The sequence below is a fragment of the Saimiri boliviensis genome, chromosome 8 (genome assembly GCF_048565385.1).
Source record: "Saimiri boliviensis isolate mSaiBol1 chromosome 8, mSaiBol1.pri, whole genome shotgun sequence".
NCBI classification, from domain to species: domain Eukaryota; kingdom Metazoa; phylum Chordata; class Mammalia; order Primates; family Cebidae; genus Saimiri; species Saimiri boliviensis.
In genome coordinates this window covers 71,915,440-71,929,238 of record NC_133456.1, presented here as the reverse complement: position 1 = coordinate 71,929,238, position 13,799 = coordinate 71,915,440, and the positions used below count along the sequence as shown (strand labels likewise).

At 49.9% G+C, this 13,799-nt stretch overlaps 1 protein-coding gene across 8 annotated transcripts in view; it reads left to right on the top strand.

The window, feature by feature from the left end:
• Positions 1-13,799, top strand: part of MCF2L2 (MCF.2 cell line derived transforming sequence-like 2) — a 250,817-nt gene that overhangs the window by 232,420 nt on the left and 4,598 nt on the right. For 6 of the 8 annotated variants that reach the window (XM_074404603.1, XM_074404602.1, XM_074404600.1 and 3 more), the window contains 3 exons: positions 1,266-1,299; positions 3,070-3,167; positions 13,563-13,651. In XM_074404603.1, the coding sequence (XP_074260704.1) occupies positions 1,266-1,299; positions 3,070-3,167; positions 13,563-13,651 (221 nt within the window). Of the gene's footprint in view, positions 1-1,265; positions 1,300-3,069; positions 3,168-3,730; positions 5,269-7,609; positions 8,781-13,562; positions 13,652-13,799 lie in introns of those variants that run through there. The other 2 variants (XM_074404601.1, XM_074404605.1) reach the window with 2 other exon arrangements.

Sequence of the window (13,799 nt, the reverse complement as noted above, 5' to 3'; positions counted from 1 at the left end):
TCAAAGATATCCAGGCATTGTTGAGAAGGTGGTGTCCAGGGTTCCAAGATCAGGAATATCAGGACTGTCATACCTCATGCCTGCTGAGCACTTTACAAAGCTCTGACATATAAACATTATCACCTAGATTCATTTTTACACCACCCTACAACATCTTTCAACTTTTGGGGATTGTTAAGCATAATAACCCTATACACTGGGCAATATACAGGTACCTCAGGGCCGTGGGTGAGAGGAAGGACACTGCGAGCCAATGAAGGATATAGAGAGAGGGCCTCTTGAGATAACCAGGCAGAAGAGGACATCGTACCCAGGTGTTATGGAGTCAGCTAGGGCTTGGGCAGGGAAGAGAAGAGTGTCGCTGATGGTTGAGACACAGAAGCAGGAGAAGCCAAAGAGGGAGGCAGGCGCTGAGGTTTGGGACAAGCTCCTCAGTTGTGGCATCACTACCTGAGATCAGTAAGTGTAGCAAGACTGCCAGGAAATATCAGGCCCCACCCAGAAGAAGGCAGGGGCAGGCAGTGCGGTGGGTGGGAAATGCAAGGCAAAGCCCCAGTCCTGGCAGAAATCAAGGCCACCATCCCATCCTAGGAACCGGACATGCGCCAGTCACATTGGTAGTAAAAGGTGGGCCCAGGAACCTTGAAAACCAGAGAGCTGCCTCAAAGAGCACATTCAGTGATGATCTGGAGCCCAGCTTGAGAGAGTCAGGGATGGGGTGGAAGGAAATGGAGATGGAGAGCTACGCCTCAAACATCGGGCCGAGGAATTTGGCCTTTATGCTGGGGCAGGCGGTGGAGGGTCCCTGGAGATGGAGATCTGGTGTGCTTCTCATGCCTGGGACAACACTTGAGTAAAGAATGTGATTCTTATCACCGTCCCCGGGACTTATGACTTTTTCCCCCATCAAGTCACATAATTTGGGCTCACATGGAAAAAAATCAGCATTTGATGGGCATACTGTTTATTTATTGATGCAGTATTGATGGAGGAACCGTAGGAACTTGGTTGGACCCAGAATCAATGCACGTGGGAAACTCAACAGGATGGATAGAGAGGAGGGGAGGATGCCAGGATGTGAGCCAGGGGCTGCAGCCATGTTTTCCGAACTCCTGGGAAAACAAGATCAAGACCTACACCTTTATAGATCTTTATAGTATTCTCTCTATGCACATATATGTATTTAAAAATCAATATGTAAAGCTAATTCAAATTAGCTTAAATTTGAGAGTGTTGTTTTTTGTTTTCCTTTTTTTAAATCTTAGACCAAGGAAATCCACAGTTTGAAATGAGCACTGGGTGAGTACTGATATTTTATTTTAAAGACATGTCAGTTGCTTTGGCTGTTTCATATTGAGTCCATGTCATTGCTTTTATTGCTTTTTTTTTTTTTTTGTCCCCCTAACACTTGGCTTATTACAAGGGATTTCCAATATTTAAAAAATATTGGCCAGGTGCAGTGGCTCATACCTGTAATCCCAGCCCTTTGGGAGGCTACGGCAGATGGATCGCTTGAGTCCAGAAGTTTGAGACCAGCCTGGGCAACATGGTGAAACCTTGTCTCTAACCAAAAAAAAAAAAATACAAAAATTAGCCTAGCATGGTAGTGCGCTACTCGGGAGGCTGAGGTGGGAGGATCACTTGAGCCCAGGAGGTCGAAGCTGCAGTGAGCCTAGATCACATCACTGCACTCTAGCCTGGGTGACACAGCCAGAGCCTATCTCAGAAATCAGTAAGTGCATAAGTACATAAATAAATATAAAAGATAAAATAATAAATCAGTTCCCAACGTCACTGCTAGCCTAGGCTATTGAATCAGTTTCAAACCCCACTGCTAGCTAGGATATCTTTTCTGGTGCTTGCTTGCTGTGTCGCCAGTTGAGGTAGACCCGCCAGTTCGAAGCCTCCCCTAATTGCCCTTGCTTTCGGCTGTTTTCTTGAGCTTTCTGTTCCGTTCCTATTTTCACAAGGCTGCCCTGCCTCCTGCTTGGCTGAGCAGGCACAGTTACCCAGGGCTTCCTCCTCTCCACTCAGAACCCTCCCGATCATCTTCCTTTCTTTATTCCCCCTTGTCTGGGAGGAAGACGTGCTCACACTCCTCTCAGGGTTAAGTCGTCACTGGCACTCCCCGCCCCATCCATTCCTACAACTTACAAGCAATCTGCCTGGATAGTTCCTCTTCCTGTCCAAAGCACTCAGTGAGTTCTCAGTGTGTGGTTACTGAGAACACCTGTCGACCGTGATCCAGTTCTGGTACAGGAGTCTGCTGCGTTTTTCTAAAGCTCATTTGGCCCACTCCTCTGTGGAAACCTCCTCGACCCTAACCCCAAACGGTGAGGGCTCCAGAAAACAGCTGTTTCTCCCCCTCCTCTCTGCCCCCACACTCTTACGTAGTTCTCTATTGCAGTGTTTAATATGCTGTAATTTTATGATGTGTTTACCTTTCCTCCCTATAGACCATGAACTCCTCTAGGGCATGGAGGCTGTCTTATCAGTTTTAGCTTCCCTCAGGCCTCATCTACCAAGAGCCTGGCAGTTGTGTAGATGCTCAGTAAATGTTTAGTGAGTAAACAACTGAAAGAACTCATAGAATAATTAGATGAGGCCAGCACACCACTCTACAAGCAAGGCCGGAGGTCATGAGGTTTGGCTCAGGCACCTCCAGTGCTTAGTAGGTGTTGATTCTCTGGATTCGTCTAGCCCAAAAGAGTTACTATAATAGTTGACATTTTGGGTCAATAAAGAGGACGGAAGGAGCTGTAGTGAGCCAGTGAAGACATTTTTGAGAAGACAAAGGGGATTCTTCCTCCTCACCTCTTGCCCTTTAAGATTTCTAGCCAATTAGATGTGTGCTGTGTAATCTAACAAGGAGTGTCCTTGGACATTTCCTTACCGCGTATCACCCGCCGAGCTGAGGCAGGTCTTCAGCTACAGGTAAGGGAGGAGTTGCGGTCCTCGAGACCCAGACTGGAGATGGGCTAGGTGAGCCAGCGCTACTCCGACCGGTAGGGGAGGGATGTGTGTGTCATTCCTTCCAGTGACTCAGTGTTCATGTTGATTTCTCTAAAGCAAAGGCAGTGAAGTGGGCTGCGGACCATGGATTGAAGATATGGAAAGGGCTGCCACCAGCAAGGAAGACCCAGCCTCCAGCACAGGAGGGGTTGAAGGTAAGGAGGGTCCCGTGGGAGAGGGGAGCACAGAAGCAGTGGGGTGATGCCTGCTGTTAGGTGCTAAGGAAGACACCACCTAGGACCTAGCCCTTCTGTAGTGAAATGAGGGAGAAAAAAGAGCATTTTACCACTATGTGGTATAAAATCGATTTCCTGCTATTCATTTGCGTAGAACTAATTGGGCCAGAATGCATATGACGGGCAAATGTCTCACACTGAGAAGTCTGGGAGCAGTGCCCCCTTATCCACGGTTTCACTTTCCAGGTTTCAGTTACTCTTAGTTGACTGCTGCCCAAATAGCAAATGGAAAATTACAGAAATAAACAGTCAGTGAATTTTAAATGATGCGCCATCCTGAGCAGAGTGATGTGGTCTCATGCCTTCCGCTGTGTCTTGCTTGGGACATGAATTATCCCTGTGTCCAGGGTGTTCCCGCTGTCTCTGCTCCCCACCCTGCCAAACTTAGTCACTTGTAGCCATCTTGGTGATTAAATGGACTGTCAGGATAACAGTGCCTGTGTTCACATTGCACTTATTTTACTTAATAATGGCCCCCAAAGCATAGCAGTCATCCTGGAAATTCAGATGTGCCAAAGAGAAGCCGCCAAATGCTTCCTTTAAGTGAAAAGGTGAAAGTTCTTGACTTAACAAGAAAGAAAAAAAATCACAGGCTGAGGTGGCCAAGATCTACGGTCAGAAGGAATCGTCTACCCATGACATTGTGAAGAAGGAGAAAGAAATTTTTACAGGTTTTGCTGTCGCATCTCAAAACTGCCAGAGTTATGGCAGCAGTACCAAGATGAGAAAGGAGTTATAACAGTGTGGGTGGAAGACGAACAGAAACGTGTTCCCGCTGAGGGCAGTTCAGTTCGGTCATCGCTGCGGTTTCAGGCATCCACTGGGGATCCTGGAAGGTAGCCCCCTAGGATAAAGGGGGACTGCTGTGCATGTGGTTATAAATATGTCCAAACCCAAGGAATGCACACCACGCGTGAACCATGATGTGAGCTACAGACTGTGGGTGAATGTGGTATCTTCAGGGTAGGTTTGTCCATTGTAACAAATGTGCTTCTCTGGATGTGGAGAGTGGGGAGGCCGTGCACGTGTGAGCACAGGGGATGTGTGGGAAATCTTTGTACCTTCCTCTCAGTTTTCCTATGAACCTAAAACTGCTCTAAAAAAAATAAAGTCAGCTGAGCGCGGTGGCTCATGCCTATAATCCCAGCACTTTGGGAGGCTGAGGCAGGTGGATCACCTGAGGTCAGGAGTTGAAGACCAGCCTGGCCAACATGGTGAAACCCTATCTCTACTAAAAATATGGCCAGGCATGGTGGCTCATGCCTGTAATCCCAGCACTTTGGAAGCCTGAGGTGGGTGGATCATCTGAGGTCAGGAGTTCGAGACCATCCTGGTCAACATGATGAAACCTCATCTCTGCTAAAAATACGAAAATTAGCTGGGCATGGTGGTGCGTGCCTGTAATACCAGCTACTTGGGAGGCTAAGGCAGAAGAATTGCTTGAACCAGGGAGTCTAAGGTTGCCGTGAGCCGAGTTTGCACTACTACACTCCAGCCTGGTGAAAGAGCAAGACTCTGTCTCAGAAAGAAAAAAAAAATTAGCCAAGTGTGATGGTAGGCACCTGTAATCCCAGCTACTCAAGAGGCCAAGGGAGGAGAATTGCTTGAACCTGGGAGACAGGTTACAGTGAGCCGCGATCACACCATTGCACTCCAGCCTGGGCAATAAGAGAGAAACTCCTTCTCAAATAAACAAATTAAATTAAATTAAGTCGCCGGGCGCGGTGACTCAAGCCTGTAATCCCAGCACTTTGGGAGGCCGAGGCCGGTGGATCACGAGGTCGAGAGATCGAGACCATCCTGGTCAACACGGTGAAACCCCGTCTCTACTAAAAATACAAAAAATTAGCTGGGCATGGTGGCGCGTGCCTGTAATCCCAGCTACTCAGGAGGCTGAGGCAGGAGAATTGCCTGAACCCAGGCGGCGGAGGTTGCGGTGAGCCGGGATCACGCCATTGCACTCCAGCCTGGGTAACAAGAGCGAAACTAAAAAAAAAAAAAAAAAAAAAAAAAAATTAAATTAAGTCTTCTAAAAAAGTTTTTAAAACAAACCACACATGGAATTAGGGTAGAGAGTATTGGCAGCCTGCCCAGATCCTCCTTCTGGGCTGTTGCCCCACATCTCTGCTGCCAACAGCTAACCTCAGTGTCTCTACACATTTGAGAGGTTAGAGGTTAGCTGACAACGGCTCACAGTTGTGCCCTTCAGACAGCTGCCCTCACCTAACCAGGGCCGTCCAGCCAGGAGATGCCTGTGAGCTTATGTATGAGGTCAAGGCGGAGCAGGCCACTGTCAACCCAGGAGGTCAAGGGCACCTACCCAGACATCCTCATTCCTAGGGGGGCTTACGACCCACCATGGCTTACTGATTCAGGGTCCAGAGGCCATTCCTGTCTTGGGATGGTGACCTGTGGTGTCGTCCATGCTCCAGCACTGCCCAGAGGCTCCAGCTGATGGTGGACTTCTGCCAAGCCCACGTCTGGGCCTGGCTTCCTCCCTGTCCTGGCTTCAGCCCTCACGGTCTCCAGGCTTCATCTGAAAGCCCTTTCTCAATAACACATTTGCAAAGGCTGCTTCTGGGGAACCTGACTGAAGACTGTTAGCACCAGGAGGGGGCCAGGAATGGATGGGATTCTGGTGTTGGCTCCCTGCCGGCCAAACGGCGGCAAGGACCTCCCTACTGGTGTTGAGGGGAGTGCTGAGAGTCCCAGGTCACCACAGGGGAAGTTCTGAGCAACTGAAGGGCTCCAGCAGGCGGGGCACCAGGACTCTCCATGCTCCACTTAACACCAATAACGAGACGTTTCAGGAAACTATTATCTACCAGGAAGGTAGATTGGGAGGCTGTTGCTAAGAGCCTCCCACTGGTCCACTGAAGAGAGAAAGTAACAGACTTAGACTAATTACCAATTTAAAGCACAGGATCAGAATCAGGGGCCTCCCTGCCGACATTTAGCCTCTCATCTCCTGCAGCAGAGAGGGACTGGGCCAGGGAAAGTGGCAGAATTTGAGAGAAGAAAGAATTCTCAACCCAGGCAAGTCTGCCCTCTGGTCACTGTGGGGCTCCTAGTGCCAGTAGATGAGCAAAGTCAGACCCTCAGAAGGAAGATAAGGGACGCAGAAACTGGGAATGAGGGTGTCTGGGAATATGCCCGTGACCTCCTGGGCTGGCAGCAGTGGTCTGCTCCGCCTTCTGTACTACAAAGCACAGCCAAGGCCCAGTGGCAGCAGCCGCCCATCTAGTGAGGTAGGATTCTTGCTGTGGTCCCGGTGGAAGTGTCTCCCTTGGGTACTGTCCCTTGGGGGAGACAGTCCCTCCTCATGACAACCAAGACCCATTTCTCCTTCCAGTATGGTGACTGCTCTCTTGGCCTGCTGGTCTCCTGGTGTGAGGACGAAGAGATGGGATTCCTCATGTCAGCAGGGCTGGGGCCTGGTGGGGAGGGAAGAAGGTGAGAAGCACCCAAGACTGTTCCCTGAGACTACGCAGAAGCCTCCGATGAGGCCTACAAGGCCATGTTTGTCCTTCTCAAGATTTGTCCCCACCGCCCACCCCCGCCTGAACCCTTCCAGAACAATAACTAGGATCAAATGACATGATCTGACTGGAGAAGGGGCACGCAGCCTTGCGGGCGCGAACTCAGAAGGTGAGAGTCTTGGAATTGTGCTTTAATGCCCACTACAGAGGATGCGTAGGGGAAGCCGTCAGTCCACGTCCTGTTAGGCACCCTAGTGCCTGTGCCACGGGCTGCTAAACGGAGAAGCCTGGGGAGCAGAAGGGGACCTGTGCTGGGCCACAGCAGGAGGGCTCCCTGTCTTCAGGCCTGCTCTAGCGGCCACCACTGTTAAACGTCCAATGTGCCAGCAGAGGTCAGTGCTGAGCGCCCAGCTTGGCAGCGTCCTTTGAGTTGATAAAATCTGACCCCTTCAGGTTAGAAAGTACAGTGTGATCAACCATTTAACATTGCTTTTTTTTTTTTTTTTCGGAGATGGAATTTCACTCTTGTCGCCCAGGCTGGAGTGCAATGGTGTGATCACGGCTCACTGCAACCTCCACCTCCTGGGTTCAGGCAAATCTTCTGCCTCAGCCTCCCAAGTAGCTGGAATTACAGGCTCACGCCATCACACCTAGCTAACTTTTGTATTTTTAGTAGAGGAGACAAGGTTTCACCATGTTGGCCAGGCTGGTCTTGAACTCCTGACCTCCGGTGATCCACCCACCTCGACCTCCCAAAATTCTGGGATTACAGGGGTGAGCCACTGCCCCTGGCCATATAACATTGCTTTGATCAGGGGACTCAGTGTGGCAAAAGAGGATCAGCGGTGGACATGTGATCACAAGATATTTTTTTTTTTTTAGATGAAATCTCACCCTGTCGCCCAGGAGGCTGGAGTGCATTGGCATGATCTCAGCTCACTGCAACCTCCACCTCGAGTTCAAGCGATTCTCCTGCCTCAGCTTCCCCTACAGCCTCAGACTACAGGCACCTGCCACCATGCCTGGCTAATCTTTTCTATCTTTAGTAGAAATGGGGTTTCACCATGTTGACCAGGCTGGTCTCAAACTCCTGACCTCATGATCCACCCTCCCCAGCCTCTCAAAGTGCTAGGATTACAGTCCACCACACCCAGCAGGACACAGTCTTAACCCCCACCCCCCATTCACAAGCTGGCAGCCTGATAGAGTAGTGGGACAGGCTTTTGAAAGTGAGCTGGGGCAGCAGTTTGGACGGGGCGCTGTGGGGATGCGGTGTGTACTCAGGATGCAGTATACAGCTGAACCAATGGCTGTTTTACGGCACCATGCCCCCAGGAGGCAGAGTACAGGAATCTGGGAGACAGGAAGTCAATGAGTTGTGACCTTGCCCATGATGACTCCAGTGATCCACATGGGGAAATTTGCTTCTCCCCATGTCTCCAACTTTAGCCTTGGTGGGTCTCGACAAGGGAGACACTTGCACCAGGGAACACAGCAAGAATCCTACTTAACTAAATCCATGGCTGCCGCCGGCTGCTGCACTTGGTCCCTGGCTGTACCATGTAGTCATTCTTTCCCTCCTACTCATTCTAGACACCCCTCTCCCCATCTGGCACTTCCCCTGGTGACAGGCATAGTGGGCATCCTAGACTCTATCAGGCTATGGTTCTTGGAGTTGGCCATCATAGTTACAGCTGGGCATGGGACTATTGCGAGATGTCCTAGCGGATCACCTGAGCAGCAGACGTGTTCGTCTGCCTCTGTTAAGCAGCAGCGCCTCCTCCTCATAACAACCAGGACCTGCTACTCTGTCCATTACGGTAACTGCTGTCTTTGCCTGCTATTCTACTGACATGAGCACAAAGAGAAAGGATTCCTCGGGCCAGTTGGGATAGAGTCTGGGTCGGGGAAGGGAAGAAAGCGAGATTCACCTAAGGACCTACACAATTTCCAGACGGGCAGTCAGCGGGCAGGTGGGTGCACTGTTTCTAGTGCTGTCGGTTAGCCAACCTCTCTCTGGCACCTTAAGGTGAAAATAAAGGATGTAAACTAATACTGTTTTACTAGCTTGGATTGTGCTGGAAATCTTAAATTCTGAATTCACTTCGTCCCTGATTGGCAAAGTCCTGTTCATGTGAAAGACATAAAATGAGAATAACTGTTCTACCTCAAAGCTAACAGAGAAAGAACCTGTCTGCCAGCCTTACTATAGGTCCCTGTCGGGCCCCTCAGGGTCTCCAAGGTGGCCTGGGAGGTGTCCAGTGTGGCATGTAATGGTTGTTTCTTTGCTAATTTCCTTTGTGGCATTTCCTTTCAGACCTAGATAATTGAGTTACTTTCATTATCATTATTTATTATTATTCAAGCTTATTTGGGGCACTCTAGTATTTCAATGAAGAAAATAAATTCTAGCAAACAGTCCCCTCTGGAGAGATTGTTGTTTTAGATATCTGACCAATGGTTTGAACTATTTTAAGTTTCCTTTTCTGATTATAAAAGGAATACACATGCAGATTATCAGAAATTTAGAAAATACAGGAAAGTACAAATAAAAATACAAATCCTACATACCCAGATGTAATCATTGTTAATATCTTCTCACAGACGTCGTCTATAGAAATGCGTGATTTGGTCAGTTGTGGTGGCTCATGCCTGTAATCCCAACACTTTTGAGAGGCCAAAGCAGGAGGGTAACTTGATATCCAGGAGTTTGAGACCAGCCTGGGCAACACGGTGAATCTGAAAGCAATGAATGAAATGCTCTCAAGAGTGATTCACTTCCGGCCGGGCGCGGTGGCTCAAGCCTGTAATCCCAGCACTTTGGGAGGCCGAGGCGGGTGGATCACGAGGTCGAGAGATTGAGACCATCCTGGTCAACATGGTGAAACCCCGTCTCTACTAAAAATACAAAAAATTAGCTGGGCATGGTGGCACGTGCCTGTAATCCCAGCTACTCAGGAGGCTGAGGCAGGGGAATTGCCTGAGCCCAGGAGGCAGAGGTTGCGGTGAGCCGAGATCGTGCCATGGATTCACTTCCTCTTGGCCAAAGATAGGCTTGCAAATGAAATAGATGCTTCAGCTATAGACCAGCCTAAGATATCCACATTTCTACTCTGGGCCACCAAGCAAAAGATTATAACCGAGCCTAGTACCCCTAGTACTCCTGGAAACATTTTGGAACTCTCCTGTTGTGAGCTCTGGAGAGCTGTTGGGATAGATCAGACAATGTGACCCCATGTGTTAAATCCTAGAAGACGGGGAAATTGGCTAGCAGCACAACATAACAATGCAGGGCTCAAACTCAGGTCTCAAAGACCCAGCCTCAAGTCCAGCTCCATCTCTTTGGATGAATTCTATGGCCTTTCTGTGCTTACGTTCTTTTTATCATTTATTTTACAAAATGGAGAGAATACTGTACAGTCTTTCTGTGAGGTTCACTGAGATGACGCCCTTAGGCTAGACCTCTGATAGCATGGAATTCTCAGCAATTAGGTACCGAGTTCCTCCAGGTGCGAGGAAGGCATGCCCAGCGGGTGAGGCATTGCTTCTAGGCAGCACGCCACCTGCTACTCGCAAGTGAAAATGATATCCTTAATTTACATGATAGAGCTGATCCTTAAAAAGCTGTGCATAATTGTAAGGAATAGAGAGAAATCTAGTTTGAAGGACAATGAAAATAGAATTTGCCCATTTAGTAGTATCTACGGGGCGGGCGAGAGCTACCACTGAACCAGTAGGACCTACAATGGTCTCTTTGTGCCATCCAGTGGACAGTAAGGGAAACGCCATGATTTTGTCTTCAAAGTCTATCATTTACCAAAAATATGTATGCTGGTGAGAATAATCTCAGTTTACTACTAGGTTCACTTGTTAATAAATTTCATTCCATTTGTTTAAGCAAAATTTTAAAAACCACACCAGTAGATCTTGACTGGGACCAGAGTCATTCCATTCATTTTCCAAGAATGCAACTATCACTTAAAATTTTGTTATAATCAGCTGGGCACGGTGGCTCACACCTATAATCCCAGCACTTTGGGAGGCCGAGGCGGGTAGATCTCCTGAGGTCAGGAGTTTGAGACCAGCCTGACCAATATGGTGAAACCCTGTCTCTACTAAGAAGACAACAGTTAGCAGGGTGTAGTGGTGCATGTGTGTAATTCCTGCTACTCGGGAGGCTGAGGCAGGAGAATTGCTTGAACCTGGGAGGTGGTTACAGTCAGCCAAGATCACACCACTGCACTCCAGCCCGGGCAACGAAGCGAGACTCCATCTCAAAAAAAAAAAAGAAAGAAAGAAAAGAAAAGAAAAGTTTTGCTATAATCAGATTTAATACTTGTCAAGAACCTGTGTGTTTGGCAATGTTTTTTCTGAGGGGTGTAGCGGTGTAGGGGTGTGTGGGTGTGTGGGTGTGCTCTGTTTCTTTTTAAAGCCTTTGATTATCTTTATGTTTCCTTCCCTGAGTGTTTTTGAGGACAAGACAATGGAAGGACAAACCTCCCCCTGCTGTAAGTGATAATAGCATACCCCGAGTGCCCCGAGCTGCTTTGAGCCCCATCTTTAGTATTATTGTAATTGCTGTGAACAATAATCATCACAAGTACTATCTGTTGAATTCCCATGATGTACCAGGCATTTTTCTTTATCAGAAGATTTGTTAATCCTCATACCAAGACTGCAAAATTGATGTCATTATCTCCATTTTAGAGATAAGGAAGCTGATGCTCAGCGAGCTTAAGTGATACACCCAAGATCACACAGCTAGTGAGTGACGGAGGAAATCGGGTCTGACGAACTCCAGAGCCCCCTCGTGCCGCGGGGCCATGGGCCTCTCAGTTGTTCCCTCATGCCCGGGACTGGCCAGACCCTGAGTCTGAGATGTTGGGGTCCCCTCAGTGCTGCCAGCTCCTCAGTGCCTAAGACTCTTAGGACCACAGAGCCCGCGGCCAGTGAATCCAGCAGGGGATTAAATATGCAGATGATGTAAGGCAGCAAAAGTCAGCCCAGGGGCCGGGCACCATGGCTCACACCTGTAATCCCAGCACTGTGAGATACAGAGGCGGGCAGATCAGTTGAGCTCAGGAGTTCGAGACCAACCTGGCCAACATGCTGAAACTCCATCTCTACTAAAAAATTAGTAGAGACCATCTCTTCAAAAACTAGCTGGGTGTGGTGGCCTGTGCCTGTGGTCCCAGCTACTCAGGAGGCTGATGTGGGAGGATCAGTTCAACCCAGGAAGTCAAGGCTGCAGTGAGCCATGATCACACCACTGCACTCCAGCCTGGGGGACAAGCCAGACCCTGTCTCCAAAATAAATAGATGAAAAGGGGCTGGGACTGGAAGGCCTGGGTGAGGAAGAGGACATGGTCTCTAGGAGTCAGGACGCCCTGGTCCTGGCCCTCACTCAGCCCTCACAGGGTATTGAGCCAGTCCCCACTGTGCCCACAGCCTGGTGGTCAATCTCTGTCCCTGGTGGGGCCCCGGGAGCCCCACTTTCCTCCCCATTGAACCAGGGGCTCTGCCTGCAGGATGTTCTCTAAGGTTTTCTGGTTCTGAGAATTCTGGGTTTCTCCCAGAGCCCTGGGGGATACCTGGTGAATAGGTTACTGTCTCTGCTGCCAGGAACCCAGGCCCGGGGGGAGACAGGCATGGGCACACCCCGAGCAGCTGCAGTTTCTCTCCAGAGAGACTTGCCACCCACGGGCCTGGATGAGACTCCCCCACCTTCGCAGCCCCCTCCTGCTGTCTCCGAGGACAGGACAGCATAGGATGGGGTGGGACAGACAAGGACGTCACACACTGAGAGGGTGAATATTGTTCCGCGCTTGAGTTTGGATCGTGTCAATGTATTTCTGCGTGTCTGCTGTGTTGGGGGTACAGTTCGCATCTCCCTGAGGCTGCACTCTCAAGAGTGTGGAATACCTGGCTTGTGAGCCGTGTGACGCAGAGACTGCATCTCACGCAGAGCGGGGGTAAAGAGCAGGAGTGCTGTAGAATCCAGCTGCCCTGCCACAGGCCCAGAGGACTTGGCCAAGTGAACATTGCTGTCTGTTTCCCTAACCGTAAAGGGGGCCCAGCCCCTGGCAGGGTTGTGACAAACGCCTAACATCCCACCAGGAACCGGGCAGTTGCTCAGTATTTGGCAGGAGCTGCTGTTCCTCACAGTGTCCAACACCGCCCTGGGGATGTAACGGGTGCGCCATGGACAAGACTGATGGGTTAATCAGTTCACTGCGGAGAGGGGCAGGATGGATGCTCTTGCTTGTTCCTCTGGTTTTCCCTTATGGGGAGCAGCGGCACTTGGCAGAGGCTGCCAGGGAGATGGGAAACGGACATTAATTAGGGGAGAGAAAAGGAGGCAAGGAGGGGAGGGTGGGAAAGAGACAGGGGAGGAAGAAGGGAAGGAGGCATGGTTAGAAGACTGGCAAACATGGGCCGGGCACAGTGGCTTACGTCTGTAATCCCAGCACTTTGGGAGGCTGAGGTGGGAGGATCACCTGAGGTCAGGAGTTCGAGACCGGCCTGACCAATATCAAGAAACCTCATCTCTTAAAAAAAAAAGACTAGCAAACACAAAAACCAATGACTGTTTTCTCAGAGCTGAGAACAGGAAGGTAAGGCCATAAATAGCATGTGGATGCTTCTCAGCGCTGGAAAGGCAGCCTGGAGATCATAGACCTCTTCACAGCCCGGCGAAGTGCAGGGCTTGGGAAAGCAAGCGTTAGAGATGGGGAGGGCCGTGCCTGCCACAAGCACTGCCTGCCAAACCCTGCCATGGGTGGAGGGGCTGTGCTTCCACCTCACAGAGGCCCCTTCTTCCCTTTCTCTCCCCAAGGCTGCTCCAGCGGCGCTTTTAGCTCCATGGACACCTTTGAAGGCTGTGAAGGTGCAGAAGGCATGGAAAAGGAGAGCAGCGCTCTAAGCGTAATTTACCTCCTTGTTTCTTTCATCTCCTCCCTCCTTCCTATTCATCAGCTCCTCCTGCCTCCTGTCCCTCGCCTCCATCCCACTCCTGATCCTCAGGATTCTCGCCCAGAAGGGCCTGGCTAAGCCAAAGAGCCGAGGTCACTAG